This window comes from Trachymyrmex cornetzi, unplaced genomic scaffold (assembly GCF_001594075.2).
Source record: "Trachymyrmex cornetzi isolate Tcor2-1 unplaced genomic scaffold, Tcor1.1 scaffold67, whole genome shotgun sequence".
Lineage (NCBI taxonomy): Eukaryota > Metazoa > Arthropoda > Insecta > Hymenoptera > Formicidae > Trachymyrmex > Trachymyrmex cornetzi.
The window spans coordinates 592,206-609,049 of record NW_017299992.1 but is presented as its reverse complement, the minus strand read 5'-3'; the positions used below and the strand labels follow the sequence as shown (position 1 = coordinate 609,049).

General features: G+C 31.4%; 1 protein-coding gene across 2 annotated transcripts in view; it reads right to left on the bottom strand.

Moving 5' to 3' along the window:
* Nucleotides 1-1,786: 1,786 nt before the first annotated feature.
* The window catches only part of LOC108767394 (proton-coupled amino acid transporter-like protein CG1139), a 27,991-nt gene continuing 12,933 nt past the window's right edge, over nucleotides 1,787-16,844 (bottom strand). The window contains exons 2-8 of one of the 2 annotated variants that reach the window (XM_018517270.1): nucleotides 13,570-13,573; nucleotides 13,146-13,271; nucleotides 11,064-11,336; nucleotides 10,713-10,797; nucleotides 3,728-3,997; nucleotides 2,828-3,185; nucleotides 1,787-2,399 (exon numbers count right to left, since the gene is read on the bottom strand). In XM_018517270.1, the coding sequence (XP_018372772.1) occupies nucleotides 2,152-2,399; nucleotides 2,828-3,185; nucleotides 3,728-3,997; nucleotides 10,713-10,797; nucleotides 11,064-11,323 (1,221 nt within the window). In that variant the 5' untranslated portion in view covers nucleotides 11,324-11,336; nucleotides 13,146-13,271; nucleotides 13,570-13,573 and the 3' untranslated portion in view covers nucleotides 1,787-2,151. Of the gene's footprint in view, nucleotides 2,400-2,827; nucleotides 3,186-3,727; nucleotides 3,998-10,712; nucleotides 10,798-11,063; nucleotides 11,337-13,145; nucleotides 13,272-13,569; nucleotides 13,614-16,844 lie in introns of both variants that reach the window. The other variant, XM_018517269.1, reaches the window with a different exon arrangement.

The following is a 16,844-nucleotide window of genomic DNA, read 5'->3' as shown; positions in this document are numbered from 1 at the left end:
ACTGCTAATCTAAACGCAAAGAGATGATGGTGTTCTAGTAAAGCTATAATCCTGAGTAACTTACGTTGGAGTTTTTTCGTCCGTCACTCACCATGCACGAGGTTGACACTATATCGTAGGCTACGGTTTGTAAACTAAGTTATGACGGAGAGAACGAAAGAGCACAAGGCGAATTTTCGTGCGTGTGGATGTGCGCCCCCTGGCAGCATCCCCGACGTAGACTGCGCATTCGGCCAAGTATAAGGGGTTGCTTTGAATAACGAGAAAATGCCGCGACAACTACGGCGCTTTTCACTGTCCGAGAATTAAGGCCGGATTCTCTTTAGGTCACGCCGGAAAGGGTAACTACCCTCTTCGCGATCCATACGACGACAATGTTCAGCGACGTCTAGCGGTAGGTGAAGTGAAAGGTTCATCAGACTTGCGCATGAGTATTCGGCTTAATCAAAGTGAACTGATTGAAAGTAAAAGTTACATACCAGACCGGTAAAATTGGAGTAATTCAATTTTTCGGAAATTTGAAGCAATTAACTAAAGTATTACTTATCTATTAGATTAAAATATTAAAGAAAAGAATTATTTGGGTAATAATAATAAATATTAACAAGTGTTTTCAAACAAGTTCTTTTAAGTAGTAACAGTTCTTTTAAAAATTAAAGCAAACATTCTGCCGATGATATATAATTAAAAAATGTTTATTATTTTTATGAAAGCAAAATTTAACATTTAATATTTGATATTTGTATAGAAGATATTTTCATACAAAGTCTTTATACAAAGATTTTATAAAGTTTTTATTCATTCGTAATTTTATCATAACTTTCTTAAATCTTGAATGTATACTAAATAAAATAACATATCCTACGTGTAATATTTTATTGAGTACATCATGCTATCCAAATGTAAACAAGCAATTATAAAAATAATTCGCAAAACCACAGAAAAAAAACCTTTCATTATTCATTTGTGATGTACAATATAAAATTAATATCATAAATATATTTAGTTACCTTTAGAAAAATGAAATGGTTCTTTGCCTCCAGACAGGAAGATAATATCAATTTGTTAATAATCAATGTTGATCGTCTGAAAACCTATATAAAACACGCAAATAAAGATAATAAAATGGCATTGATGAATGTACTCGTTCTTTCAAGCAATGACCTGCTTTTACATTGGAATATCGATTCGTTTTTGTGTATATAATACTATAATTCGTCGCACAATAATAACACAGGCCCACAAAAAAAGTACCCTGTGTTGGAGTGAAGGCCCAGCTATTCTTATGTATTTTGAGTCAGTGAAGACGAATCTGACATAAAAATAGGACTATCCAGGACAAATTTTCAATCTAGAGCGAAAAAATGAGTCAAAAATGAGAAAAAATGGGTCATTGTTTCGCCCTAGATTGAAAATTTGCTCTGAATGGTCCTATTTTGATGTCAGATTCGTCTTCAGCGACTTTAAATACATAAGAATAACTTGGTCTCCACCCCAGCACAGGATACTTTTTTTTGTGGATCTGTGTAATGTATCTACAGTATTTTATATATATTTTTATATCGGTTTAAAATATAAAAAATAACAATATTCAGAGATATATATGTTTCTGTAATGAAATGACACAATTGTTACGACGATAACTAATTCAGGAGTTGCCCACGCCGAAGAAGAATACAGAAGCAAAAGGGGCGGCAGTATAAAAATAAAATACTTTTATTTCTAATAAAAGTAAAACCTTTTTACATATTTATACATATATATATATATACTATATATATTGCTGTACCGTCATTGACGTGACGCTGATGCGAGTCAGAACTTGTCGCGTCGTTGTACAGTCCGTATCTTCACTCGCAGTCTTGTGAATCACGCGTAAAACCAACGAATGCACTTAGGAACTTTATCCCGTTCCCGACGAATCGAAGTCGTAGTGTGATACGAGCCGTAAGAAGTTAACGTTATTTCGGTCCGTCGCCTTCAATGCCTCTACGCCTTGTATTTTTAGTTGCACTCACTTTTAGCAATGGTCAACTTTAACTACGTATTGCGTCGTCGTCTTTTCTCGCAAAGAAAGATTCCTGTTCACTTCCGTCTTCTCTTCTGTCACTTCACAATCCCACAGTTTTGTCGCACAATTTTTTTAATACTTCATGATGAGAACTTCTTTATGATTTCGCGAAGACTCGTGTAGGTACCCACAACCAGGCCTAAGGTTCCGATCAGGATTAGACACGTGTTCTTCGCCACCATAATCTTCTTTTCGGTAGGTCCCAACACTTTCCAGAAGGCGCACAGTTGTATGATTGCCGGGAAAGCCAGTCCCAGGCCCGATAGACAAAACGCGCCGAACAGCGATATGAAGAGATCCAATTCCGGGATCGAGATCGCCAGAGCGACTAAAATATATCGACAAATTGATTAAATGTTATTATACAGATAAATTTTTTTTTCTATATCAGAGATATACTATAAATTTTACACATATATATATATATACATAAAGGATGCTGAGAAAGTCTACACCTTTTCTAGAATTCTTTATGTAACGCATATTTTGAAATATTCTAACAATAAAATTTTTCATTTTATAATTTCTGAAGAAAATTTTTATAAAATCTAAAAAAGTTTAATTTATTTTTAAAAAATCTTCATAAATTTTTAAAATATAAAAAATTCTTATAAATATATCATATAAATATTATGAGAATTTTTTGAGCCGGTAGATATGAGCTATTATATATATGCAGTTAGATATGCTATTTTCATTTGAATTCAAAATTATCTGTCGACATTTAGCGATAAAGTTGTATCGAAATGTACTCACAGGTAATCAAAATTATGACAGTCCTGGTTACATACTCCCAGAACAGCTTAAAACGGTACTTTTCCAAGAAGTGACTGATATACTCGTTCCATGTTATATCAATGGCGACGTAACACTGGATGGGATGCGTGAAAAAGATGGCAATAGCCAGAAGAATTTGCACTGCATCTCCTAGCTTTTCATGATAGGCAGATAGGTTAAGCGTGATACTGCCAGCGATTTCGCTGCCGAAACGCATGTATCCGAAGAATCCCATGCCGGCGTACATCGCGACTATCATGCCCATTGAAATGTTCAGGACACCGAATGATGTCATAAAAGATCTAGGGGTTTTCATCTCGTTTTCCAATGGCATGATCTATAAATAAACAGAAAATAATCTGTATAGTCGAAACTTGTATACAGTCTTTTCGGATATATCTTCAGGAACGATATAAAAAATTAAAGATAATTAGATATAAAAAATAATTAGATATAAAAAATTAAAAATAATTAGTGCCTAAAGCTATTTACACGTGGAAATTGCAACAAAAAAAAACTTGTGCCTTAGGTTGCGTTCAGTTTAGGCGCTCACACACTAAGCTTTACTTTATTTTTGTCACTTATTACATACAGAAGAAAGATAGCGAGACTGAAGTTAGTGCGTGAGCGTCCAAATCGAACGCAGCCTTAGAAGTATATAAATAAATGACTAATATATTTTCCGTAACAGTTTTTTCATTATTATTTTTCCATTTAATTTACGCAAATTTAATTCGTTAATACGCAAATGTAACTTCTATTTCTTTTCACGTTTATTTATATTATCGTATCTATATAATAAACTATACATTTAAGACTCTTGTACGTAAAATGTTCTGTTTCGCTCGAAACAGAACATGCTGTTTCGCTGTTACTTACTACACCAATGGCTTCAAGAGCAAACAGAACAGTGCCAAAGAAAAGCGGAAAATTTGTAACCTCTCCGAATGCCACACGCTCCTCGAAGGACAACGGTTCTCGGAAGATATAGTAGAGTATAATAGCGATACCAGTAAGCATAATAACATTCGCTAACGTCGAGAACGGTGCCAAGAATTTAAGATTCTTGATGTAATTAACTAAGATCAAGGGTAACAGGATAATCGCCATGTATTTCTCTATCTCCATTGTGAAATATGGGCTCAATCCCTAAAAGAAAAAAATTTGATTATTTAATTAGTAATGTACACAGATGTAAAATTGAACTTTACTTAATATTACCAGAGGCGGTTCGATTTTTTATCAAGCAAATTTTATTTTAAATCACAAAGAATTTCAATTTTTAATTATTATAAGGATTTCATTAAGACACTTAATACCAATAAAATAGTTATCCTATTATTTGTTAATTAATCTTTAAATACAATATTAAATTTAATGAAAAAGATTAATGAAAAAGATTGTTTGTGAGTTAATTTTAAATACAGTATTAAAAATATTGGATGCTTAACGAGAGCATCACGCCTACAAATTATATTCTTAAATATATAATAAACTTAATATCAAGATATATGGATAAATGAACGTTTATAAACGTTTATAGATGTAATCCTATATAGACTTTTTATTTCTAAATGAAAATTGTTCATGAAAAATTATTGATGAAGATGGACATGCAGCTTTTATATATCGAATGCAGACGCCAAGTCCGAATTTTTGTAATTTCTCATAATTTAACAAAAAAATCGATTAAATATACGATGCCGTACACATTTTATAACGCGTTAAATAGCATTACGCGTCACAAACCTATAAAAATAACAAAATCTTCGAAATATTTCAAGGAGGCCTTGGAAGGATAACGAAGCTACTTCCGTTAATACGACTAATCATATTGACAGCTATGTGTCGAGGGAATATAATCAGCACTTCTGCCTTCTGTCACATTCCGTTGACATTGAATGCGTATAATTAAGCGCTGGATTTCTCGAGGCGTATACATACCGTTCTTTTTCTCGTCAATGCGATCTTGATCTCTCATCATCTTTCCTATGTACGTCCTCGATAGAAAACTTTTCGCCCCAGTTTACGACACTTACGTGTTTCAATCACGTAGCATCTGAAAACATAACGACGCACGATAACTGATTATTTTCGCTCATCTTCTCATTCATTCGGAATTTCGTTGAAAATTGATTTTCTATTTGCACAAAATGGCAAAATTTAAAAAATCCAAAAGTAAATTGAAATGATAGAAAAAAATCAATAATCATTTGCTGTTATTTAACAAAACACATTTTTTTTGCTCATTTTATTATCCTATTGTTATTAAATGTGCAATTTTTTTTCCAAAAGAACTTATTTATTTTAATAAGTTATATAAATAAAAGCTTAACAGATACTTGATTACAACATATAGCATGCCATAATTCGTCAGCTCAGCTCTTCTCAATCATTCGATGTATAAAAAATACAATTATTAAAAATACAATTATATCGTATAACATTTGCAAAATTACTCCGATTAGAATTAATTCTCAACGAATGCCAAGTTTTTTACAATTCCAAATAAACGTGAACATGAGTAAAAAGGTTTCACAATGCGTGCGTCATTGTATCTCAGATTGCTAATTTATGCAACCGACATAACATATATACGTATTGAATGAGGAAAAAACACTAAAACCGCAAAATAAATGTCACCATACTTGTTGCGTACAATTAATGATGTACGTTAAAACTAAATTATTCTATTGCCATTATGGTCGCTTTGAATCACATACACGTTCGTGCATTTTATTTATCACGATTCCAAGAATTTTAAATTATAGCTTGGCGTACCATATGGCGTTGTTACATCTAGACTTGTAATTATTCCGAGAGCTCGCGTTCAAAGTCATATTGACGCCACGCAGTCTCGTAAATATTTTGCTAATACGTCACATTACACGATGATAGTGCTCTCGCACGTGTGATGTGCTGTCGTTTAATTACGCTTTGATTTCAAGGACAGGCGGAAATGGGTGCGTTACTATCGTTTAACAGTTTTCGTTTATCACCAGGTCGAATCTAGCCTTCGTCTTACGTAAGCTAGATTTAACATGCCGCTGACAAGTAATCGATATTGAATTCACCCTTGAAAATTAATGTATCAGCAGCTTTAGGCGAATTGTATTCGTTATGCAAACGGAAATTACAATCAGTTGTCATTAGCTATCAATCATTCAATCGAAGGTGTATACTGTTGTATACACTTTACACATATCTTCCGCTGCTTGTATACACATATCTTCCGCTGCTTAGAGAAATTAAAATTAATATCGATAAAAATAAGTATTCGATAAAAGAAATTGAAATAAAACGATAATTTCCTCTTATCCATTATGACTTAAATCTGAATCACCTTGAAGATTTCCGTTTAGGGTCGAATTCACCGATTGCGACGTTACGCAATAGAGCAGCTTTTCGTTATATTGCCTTCAATCGATTATATCACTAAAATAGATATATAATACTTCGTGATATCGATCATACCAATTTACGTTATCAATTAACTACACGCAATACGTGATTTGATTTAATCATAAAATTAATTTATGCTACTGCGCATATTTTTATGTACATATAAATAAAGGTATCGCTATAAAAATTTCTATATACATATATCTATGTTTGTAATTTTAAATCTAACTAAATAAAAGAATTCCTATATTCGGTCAAATATATTGTATTGTATATATATATATATATTACTATATACTTTTCTCAAAGAAGATACTATAAGTAGTGAATTTAAAGTCTTTGAATATGAGATGTTATAAAATTTTTTGTGGTACTAAAATCTTAGAAACAAAATTAATTGTATCATTTATGTTTAGTACTTAAGTCAAAACATCTTTTAGTAGTTAAAGTCTCGAGTAATTGCTTCGTTTATCGTATTCATTATTGGATTGTTATATAACGTGCATTAAATTGTTTCGAATCTGCTGGAGTAAATAATCTACCGCCAGGAATTATCTTGTAGAAATAATTTATTCTATTGCTATTAAGATAGTATATCCAAGCACTATATATTGAAAGTTAGACTGGCTTTTAGGACTCTTTTTTTAGTTAAATTCTTGAAAATTTTTTATAAGTCACTCTTTCGGATTTTTTCGAATATTTAGATTGCACTGATAGCATTATTTCTTTATATAAATAAGTATTATATAAAAAATAGCATCGTTTTATTATTTTCCTATTATTGTTCTTCTTTTCGTAAAAGAATTTTATATGTTCTTTTGATGTCTCTTTGCTATTTTTAGGTACTATAGATAGACTATACTTATTATCCATAATTATTCGATATTTACATTACAGGTATGATTATTTATCAATAACATTCATATCACGAATTATGTGCTCAAATTATCAAAGATATAATAAAATTTTATATACACCGCAAATTTTAAATATTTGTATTATAATTAATATATTATATGTCATACTTTTAATATCTCGTAATTTTTATAAAAAGATATACTATATATTATAATATATATAAAACATACATAAAAATATATTATGTATATTATTTTATATATTATATTTTTATAGATTGCAAAAATTATATTACACACATGTAATATTATATTAGTTTATAATCTTCTCCACAATTTTTCCTATATTTTCATATCTGATGCAATTGAAATTTATTAATAGTCGTCTGACATATGTCTGTTCCGATACTTAGAACCGTAGTTTAAGGACTTTGATATTTATATGACTCTTTAAACGATTAATGTACAACTTTGTACACAGTTCCGTTCACTTCGCATCCGACCATGAAGTCGCGGCACGCTCGTTTGCCACGAATACAGGCGACATTCAACATGGTTCAACGCGGAGCGCACGCGTTGCATCCATTACACACATACACTCCGACTTAGTTGCCGTAATAACATATGTGTCGTAACGATAGTTAACTATCTATTACATCGCGCGCGCACTACGCAACGCCTTCCAATCCGTGGCTAAGGTGTCGTCCACATAAGGCTTAGCGCCGTCGTATTTCACAAAATTGCATCATCATAAACGCGCCGCCGCGGTGCAACTGCATTTTCAGCGCGGACACGTGAAAATTCCTTTTCGTATATGGAGCGTATTCCACAAAATATCTGCAGTTAAGCATCAGCGGTCACTAGTCGATTCTCCGGATGTTGCCTCTTACTTCGCGTACGATCAAAGTGTCTGACTCGTTCGACAAGAATACATCGAGGATTCGATAACTTTTTATAATTGCGTTCTATATGGCTGGATCACAAGAATTCGGTTTTTCCGTCCAATCTGCCATGCAACGGCGTTTAAGTACGTCAAGAGCGAGTGTTAACGATCGAGTATGGTTTACTTGCAAAAAAAAAACTTATACAAAAAATTCTCTTGCGTTATTATACACCGTGTAATCGTAATGTGAACGGTACTTAAAATTAACGCCTATTCGATCCAAGAGTGACTCTTACTTCTACTTGATCTTACACTCGTGATAAGATTCCATTCGTTTTGCGCCGCTGCAACGATTCTTGTGAGACCGGTGAGATAGTGAAATTCCATGATAAATCATTCGGTGCGGATGTACTTCGCATGACGATCGTACATACATGGAATACAAGAATGGGATGAGAATGCGATTGGTAAATATGTTCATTTGACATATACGATTGACGTGAATATATGTAATTTCTACAATCCGCTTTCATCACTTAATATTAAAACACATTAGTGTTATAATGACGTAAAAAACAATTTTTCCTCCGATAAGGAAAAATTCCGAGGATATTGTACAAAGTGTCATCCTCTTTGCAATTGCATTACATTTTACATATGGCGCTTACATTCACCTGTCTATTGCGTATATGTCAAACACAAATTACTTATTAGGACAATTGACAATTGAGAAATCGTTAAAACTAAACAGCTGTTATTTTGTAATAATTAAATAAATATAATTAAATAAATTGAATATTATTCTACAAAAAAAATTCGTCATTTTTTAGCACATGTTGTCAGAAAAATGTACATTTTTAAACCTGTAAAAATAAACATGCGTAAAAGTCGAAAATTTTGCTGATTGCGAAGTTTAGTAAAACACGGAAAAGATATGATGTTTATTAATAGTAACAGCTAATGACAGTTTAATTAAAAATAATTTTGTTAATTCAATAACAGTATTAATAAAATAAATATGCGTTATGGTCTTGTTTTGAAGCGAAGGTTATTCGTTTCATTAATACTATTAAATTACGATTACTGTTAGCTTCAATACTGTTAATATATCATTTTTCTTCATATAACGTACTTATATTCAGAAGATCTCTTCTGATAAACGAACATTTTTATAAAAGGAATTTATTTATGTGGCAGTATTTTCGAAGGCGGTACGATAATTTGCGTTTCCGTTTTGTTTGTTCAGTAATTTTTGTATGTGTTTATCCTGTAAGCCATAACAGAATTTTCATTATAAATACGTCAACAGTTTGGGAAAAATTTCTGTAACATCGTTTCACTTTTTTATTGTACTGATGATGGTCAAATCTTGACCGAAACGTCTACTTATTTGTGGTTATAATTTTAAATATATGACTTTCACTTAAACAACTTGTGCCGTGGCTGTATGTTCCTTGTTATTTGTATTTGTATTTTTAAGTCACCTTTAAGAGTTTAAATTTATTTTATATTTATTTTTTTTTTTTTAATATTTGTATTTTACAAGTGCTTATTTTTTACAAGCGTTTTAAAAAATTTCGATAACACCGGTCATTAGTGACTATTGATGCGTCACTGAAATGAGTCAGATGCTCATCACAGATAATCATCATAGTGATTAACGTGTAATGTTAAAAAGCGTGTTAAGTTCTTAAAACACCTCGATTATTGTGCAAGTTCAAATGGTCTATTTCAAAAACAAACATCAATATAGTAATAATTAAATTGTTGATTCCTTTTCGTGGTGTGTGTGCGTGTAATGTTCGTTTTTATAAATTCACATTTATATCTTTCTCACATTACGTGCTAATAAAAAAATATGTTGACTGGTTTTTTTCCATAACATAATATTTAAAATTTGTTTCATTTTATATACTTATTATAAAATAATAACCATATTTTTGTTTTTAACGATTTCTCAATCGGCACCTGTGTATATAGACATAAGAATGATCAAATTTGGCTCACAATCAGACTAACAAAGTTTGTGAGACACTGCATTTTCAAAGCGAAACTCGAGCAAGTTCGCGTTTTCGATTTCGATCTCGACAACGTCATCGAGAATGTCGATGACCGGCCGTCTGTGTTGGGTACGATCACCTTGACTCAACCGTACACGCATTAATTATCAGTGACTGTCTACTTGCATATTCTCTTACGGCGTATTTCCCTGACCTAGATTATTCGCTTTTCAGCCTACGCGATATAATGCAGACAGATATGCGATATCAGATTGATTGGGTACCACCGAAAGAGTTCAAACAAATTATCGATAAATGTCGTGTAAACGAGTATGAAAGAAAATTAATTTAAACGTGCATATATATGAGATTGAATTATTATAAAATTACGTATCTCAAAATTATATATCGTAATATTGGATCTAATATTGTTTCAATAAAATCGATAGTCGATTTTTTCTTAATTTGATATCGTCCCTTCAAAGATGAATAATTTATTAATATCAAATAAATCATAATTTATTAATATCAAATTTTTTTTATCAATATATCATCAGTATGTTACAATTTTATAACGCAAGGAATACGTAAAATAATAGAATTTTACTTAATATTGAACGTGACTAAAGTCGACTTAAGTCCTTCATACATATCGAAAAAGCATCGCGTATTAAGTGAGTAATGAAAACAAAATATAAATCGAAAATAGCAAAGGTACTCACCGATTGCAAATTGGAAGCAATGAAAACTATATAGACGCAGCAGGTACCCATCTGATAGATTAGCAGGAAGGCATTTATTACGTATCTATAAATATAGAAGAAAAATTGTTTTCTTTATATGTATTTAAAAGCGGTTATTATTGTTAATTACAGCCATTATTTCGGTCATACGATACGGAAACGTAGTAAAAAATACGGAAGATAACATAAAATAACTCTTACCATTTTAACTATCGGACGTAGTTATTCTTACCAATAATGTTGCGCAAAATATAAGAGGTAGATATTTATATAATTCTTTGTAGATTTTATTTCATGAAGTTACGCCGGAAAAAAGTGTAATGTACTCACATAGAGGCTTTAGAAAACCGTCTGAGGAACATCGGTCCTTCGGACAGAGCGGATTCCGCAGTCGCCGGATATGTCATGGCCGGCACCCTTTTCCTTTTGCACAGTTCGTATTCCGAGCGAACGAGAATTCGCATACAATATATGCAGAGAAGCCCTATGATGATCGTGGCTATTATGCCGACAACGTATCCGGCATGATAGAAAGCCTTCGGCATCGCGAGGATTCCAGTACCCAAACTGCCCTTCACTAGGTGAAGCATGGTTTCCGCATAGCTGAAAAACCACGTCGTGAAGAAACCTCCGATTTGCCACGACTGATCATTAACAATTGTCTTAAACAATAATGAGTATAAAATAGACCAATGAATAACATAAATAAGAGAAATTAGCTTTAAAATTGCAAAATATTTCAATTAAATAGATTTTCGAAAGAAATAACGTTTGTGCGTAATCTCCTGATCTTACACGTTATATTGAATATTATATTTAAAATATATTAAAATTATTTATTAATAATTAATATAAGTTATTAATACCTCTGCAGTAATAATAATTAACATATAAAATATGACGAGCATGCATTCCACGTTTCATAAAGAAGACGTTTTATCGAGTTATTCGACATGATTTAATCGGATTAGAAAATTACGCTAATAAGAGAACTAGCGCGTGTGAGGAAAACGTCATTTCGCATGCGAGGGAAATAATACGAGTTATATAATATTCTTGGTCACCTTGAATAAGATGAGTTGTATCGTTTTCCATTTTAATTAACACTTCAATAAATCAGATGTTTTAATAAATTTCGACGATTTAACAATACATATATCAGACAATCAATCACCAGATAGCTGTTTTGTTATGATCTTTATTAATTAAAAGTTTATACGAAGAGAAACTGTTGCTAGTATCGTCAAACTTATCAAGATGATAAAATAGAAAGAAACGTTATGCCGATATCTTTACCATCGAAGCAATAGTTTCCTTTTTTGATTGTATTATGATACACTTCATATATTTTCGTAATTATCAAATATCTAAAGATATATTATTTTCAAGTTATCGTTTATCGTTTTTAGATAAAAACAATTACTATTTTTTCACTAAAGAGGAGTGCGTCTAATCTTTTGGCGATTAGATTTAATAATATCTACTATTATATTTTTAGTACACTGAAAAAGAAATTAGCTAAATCTGAGTAAATATTTCTTGAATAGTGCCAAGTAAATATTTATTTAGAACAAATAAATATTTGCTCAATAAAATATAATGATACTTAAATCGAATTAATGGTTCTTGTATTAAATAAATATATGTTTATATTTAGTAAATATTTACTTGGCACTATTCAAGAAATATTTACTCAGATTTAGCTAATTTTTTTTCAGTATAAACAAAACCAACAGAAATATTGATAATCAACCCCTCACCCCCTCCTTTCATCGCTATATATAAGTATAAATATATACATACATTTTTTACTATACTGAATTTATCTTTACCCAGGTAGCAAGCTACGTCATTTTGACGTCGTTTTGACGTCAAATGACGTCTTTTTGGATGTCAAATAACGTCATTTTGACGTCTGCTTGCTACCAGGGTACATATCGCATCCTCGCAATAATTAATTTTGTTAGTATATCTTTAAGTTACGTACTCCTAAAAACTACCCTCGTTTTAATTTGTATCATTTTTCTTTTATGTCATTTTTTCTTAGAAAGTATTTGAATTTAACTTGTATCACTTTCCCTGATTAAAGCATGCTGTATTTAAAACACAATCCGAACATAATACGAAAAATTTTGACTTATGTCACTTTTCTCTTCAGAATTGCGATATATTAATACTAATACTAACGTTAATGTTAATATTAATATTAATACTATCATATTGAAAGGGTTGTCTTTTATATTTAAGTATTAAAAAGCATGAGAAATAAAAAAGCATAAAATTAATAAATATAAATAATTATATTTATCTGTATTATACATGCGATGAACAACCCATTTCCCATTTCCCATGTTAAATTACATCACAAATGAAATAAATTAATGTAAAACATATTACAATTATTAAACTTACCTAGTCGGATGCTCTACCACTCTATGTTGATATGGGTCATAATCATTTTCCTGCTCGTATACGTTCTTCTTCTTATCTTCAAGTTCCAGGACGTAAATACCGTCACTCTTCTCGGTCGATTTGTAGCTGTAAGAATACAACTTTTATACAAATCGTGCGCCCTAAACAATCTAGGTACATGAACTGAGGCTTATGATACAATAATAATGAAATTTATTTGTGATACAATAATAAAAAAAAGTAGCCAGTATCGATTTAACTCGCGTAATGACACCTTCTATACTAATTTTTAAATTGACATTAGCATCTTTCGTTGAAGTTAGAAGATAGAAATCTTGAAAAATAATTCGTGTAGGTACATTATAAACAGCCTATTTTCTGTATATTTATATAAAATTTATTATATTAGATATTAGATACTCACCCATCTTTAGATGAAGAAGACTTTTTCAAATCTTGCAAAGCATCCTGTAAAAATAAATCATAAATGTTCCCATTAAACAAAAAAATTCATACTTATTTATAACTATAAAAGTCTTATTGATATAAAATAAAGTACTAGTTTTTTGTCCTGTATATAAACAACGCACAAACTTTCGTGTAGTGCAATTAGGATAAGTTTAAATATATCTAAATATATCTACGATTTTTTAGACGTATCTTAAATATTTCTTCGGATAAACATATCGTATATACATAATATACAATTTTCGAGATATCTATCATTGTCGTTGATATTTATTTCATGTCGTATATCATATCTATTGCTCATAACACACTTATATTTCAACGATATGCATGACGTTATATCCATCAATCATTGATTCTGATTTTACTATCTGTCAATGTATATATGCAAGTAAAATAATTATGACGATACTAAACAATTACGATAAGATGTTATTGCCTGATGAGTGTACTTGCACATTATGTGTGAACGTTATACAGGCATTTAAAAAGAAGGTTGCACGTTTATGCATTTTCTACGATATTATTTTAGTTATATAATATACATTTACAATTTAAGTTATATCGAATTTGCTAGTTTTTCAGCAATAAATGTATTTATTAAATTAACATCGAAATTTACAAGTTTATTGACACGAAATAAAAAGTATGAAATTTTGAAAATTTCTCAAACAGTTAATAAACATAAATATCGTATGGTACATTGATTAATTGCTTGGACAACACACGAATGCTTGCTTTTGAATTATCCTTAATATTTCTGTAATATTCCGCGCTTGCAGCCATTGCGACATGAACGATTATAGATAGCAATTTAATAAGGGAACCTGGCTTTTTCCGTCAAGTCCAATTGATTGAATCTATTGTCTAATATTAGTACATTAATATTACTCTATCTCTATTGCGGTAAATGATTCTTTCCCTTGATGATTCGTGTAAAGCAAATGCCTATTTCGTTACAAGCGCGAATCGAGATAATAATAAGCTCTTTCAAGTATAGGTTTTGTGATTTGCATGACAAAAAATTTGTAGATTTAGAAACTCAATAAGTATTAAATGTTCGCTTAGTCAATTTTGAAATTCGTTACTCGACAATTTACGTTTGGTCACGAGGAATTTTGTTTTTTTTAACGGTACAATTACGGTTAAAAAAAAACAAAATTCCTCGTGACCAAACGTAAATTGTTGAGTAACGAATTTTTTTCCTTGGTGGTTTACGTGCAAAATAAAAGTGCAAACGTACTTATTTTGTCATATGAAAACAGACATCTACAGTTTTTAAACAGTTTTTGTAGTCTACACGAAAAAAAAAGAAACACTTATAAATTCAGGAATTCAGTAAGTCAAACGTTGGTTCAGACAATTTTCGGTGTAGCCGTACAACAAAAAATGTGATTTAAGCCCAGTTTCACAACTCAGGGTTAACTCTTAACCGAGGTTCAACTTGTTCATTATCTCTTTCCAATTCTAGAATTGGTTAAGAGTTAACAGTGTGTTGTAAGACTGGGTCTTAAAAAAACAATTTTCTTACGATCTTAAAGCATAAATCGTAGAATGACGAATATTTTTCCTCGACCGTTTTCGCACAAAGCGAATAGACGAAGCGTCTACATATTTCGTCGTATGCGCAAATTAGGTTGCTATAGTTATTAAGCACAGTTTTATGGCTTGTACGAAGAAAGACTTATAAAAATTTAGGTATTCAATAAATGTCAGTCAAATATTCGCTCGATCAATTTTCGATGTAACCGTACAAATTGCAACTTAAAGACTAATCTTCACGCGATTCTAAAGCATAAATTACGTCAACTGACATCTGCATAATTTCTAGCGGTTCATACATCTTCTTTATGTGCAGTTAAATCAACGTGACAAATACGAGAAAATTTTCTTACCCCGCGCTGTGCAAACGTACAAATTGCATAATGCGCGGATACGACCATTTAATATGTCCTTCAAAACAATACCACGCGCACAAAAGTAATGCTATGCGTCATTAACGGTACATATGATTTATGTCGAGCAGTGGAAGATTCTGTCAGGCTGTATCAATGTTATTAAAAATCAAATACACAGATATAAAAGTATTTAATTCACAAATACGTGGCTTTGAAAAATTTGCCGTTATACTCACATATGTCAACAATGCAACATTGCGTCTGATAATATACCCTTTTACGATAGAATCTCTTTTCACAAAACATATAATAGAAATAAAAAATCTCGCACTTTTTTATTAACTGTGTTTAGACATGAATATAACATACATTTTTTTACTGGTTTTATATAGTATATTTTTTACATAGGTTTTATATTTAGAATATAAACAATATTTCGAAATTTGCATTTCCTCGTGATACAAATGCACAATAACAGAATTATTAGAACTTGATACAATTAACGCGCATCGAAGAATAAAAGGGGTTTATAATGTCGTGTCAATGATGTATTAAATCACCGAAGAGAAAATATGATTTATCTTGTTAACGCGTTATTTACATTACCAATGATACTGCTGAGAGAAATATTAACTCTCTCGCATGCAACCGCCGAAGACGCCGAAGTCCTCCTGTCATCGTTTCTCCATAAGAATGTTAAATGTTTACTATACACGTGCCAATTAGTGACGGTGATAAATCATTATAAATACATTAAGATTACAGATATACCTATGTATGACTGTTTTTTAATCATCCTACGCGTTACCTCGCATTCCGTTCGCACATTCCGTTGTCACGTTATGCTCGTTAGACGAATGTGCACGCGTTTCACGTCCGATTAAAAATCATGTTTAATGACGGATCATGCGTTGTGTAAGCATCAGTACGAAAATTGACATAAGCCGTAAACATAGTTAAGCAGGTAGGTAGATGCTCCGCTTATCTTCTACTTATCTTTCCGACGCGAAATGTAAATGTCTTTATCAACTCTTGTTAGATCCACTTATTTACAATACTATAAGGCTTCGTATCTCTTGTATTATACTTGGGGAATCTCTGATATAATTCCAATGACTCGCGTGTATTTGACGTTTACTTTTTACCGTCGGGGCACCCGGTGTTTATATTATCACCGACAAATAATTAATCTATGCGATATCGAAGCGAAATTCTTTTCATCATTTCGATAAAAATTTATTCCACATAATCGGACTTGTACGATTTATATCGGCTGCTTTCCTTTTAGGAGACACAGTCGACACACTTGACACAAATCGACACACGTCGCTTT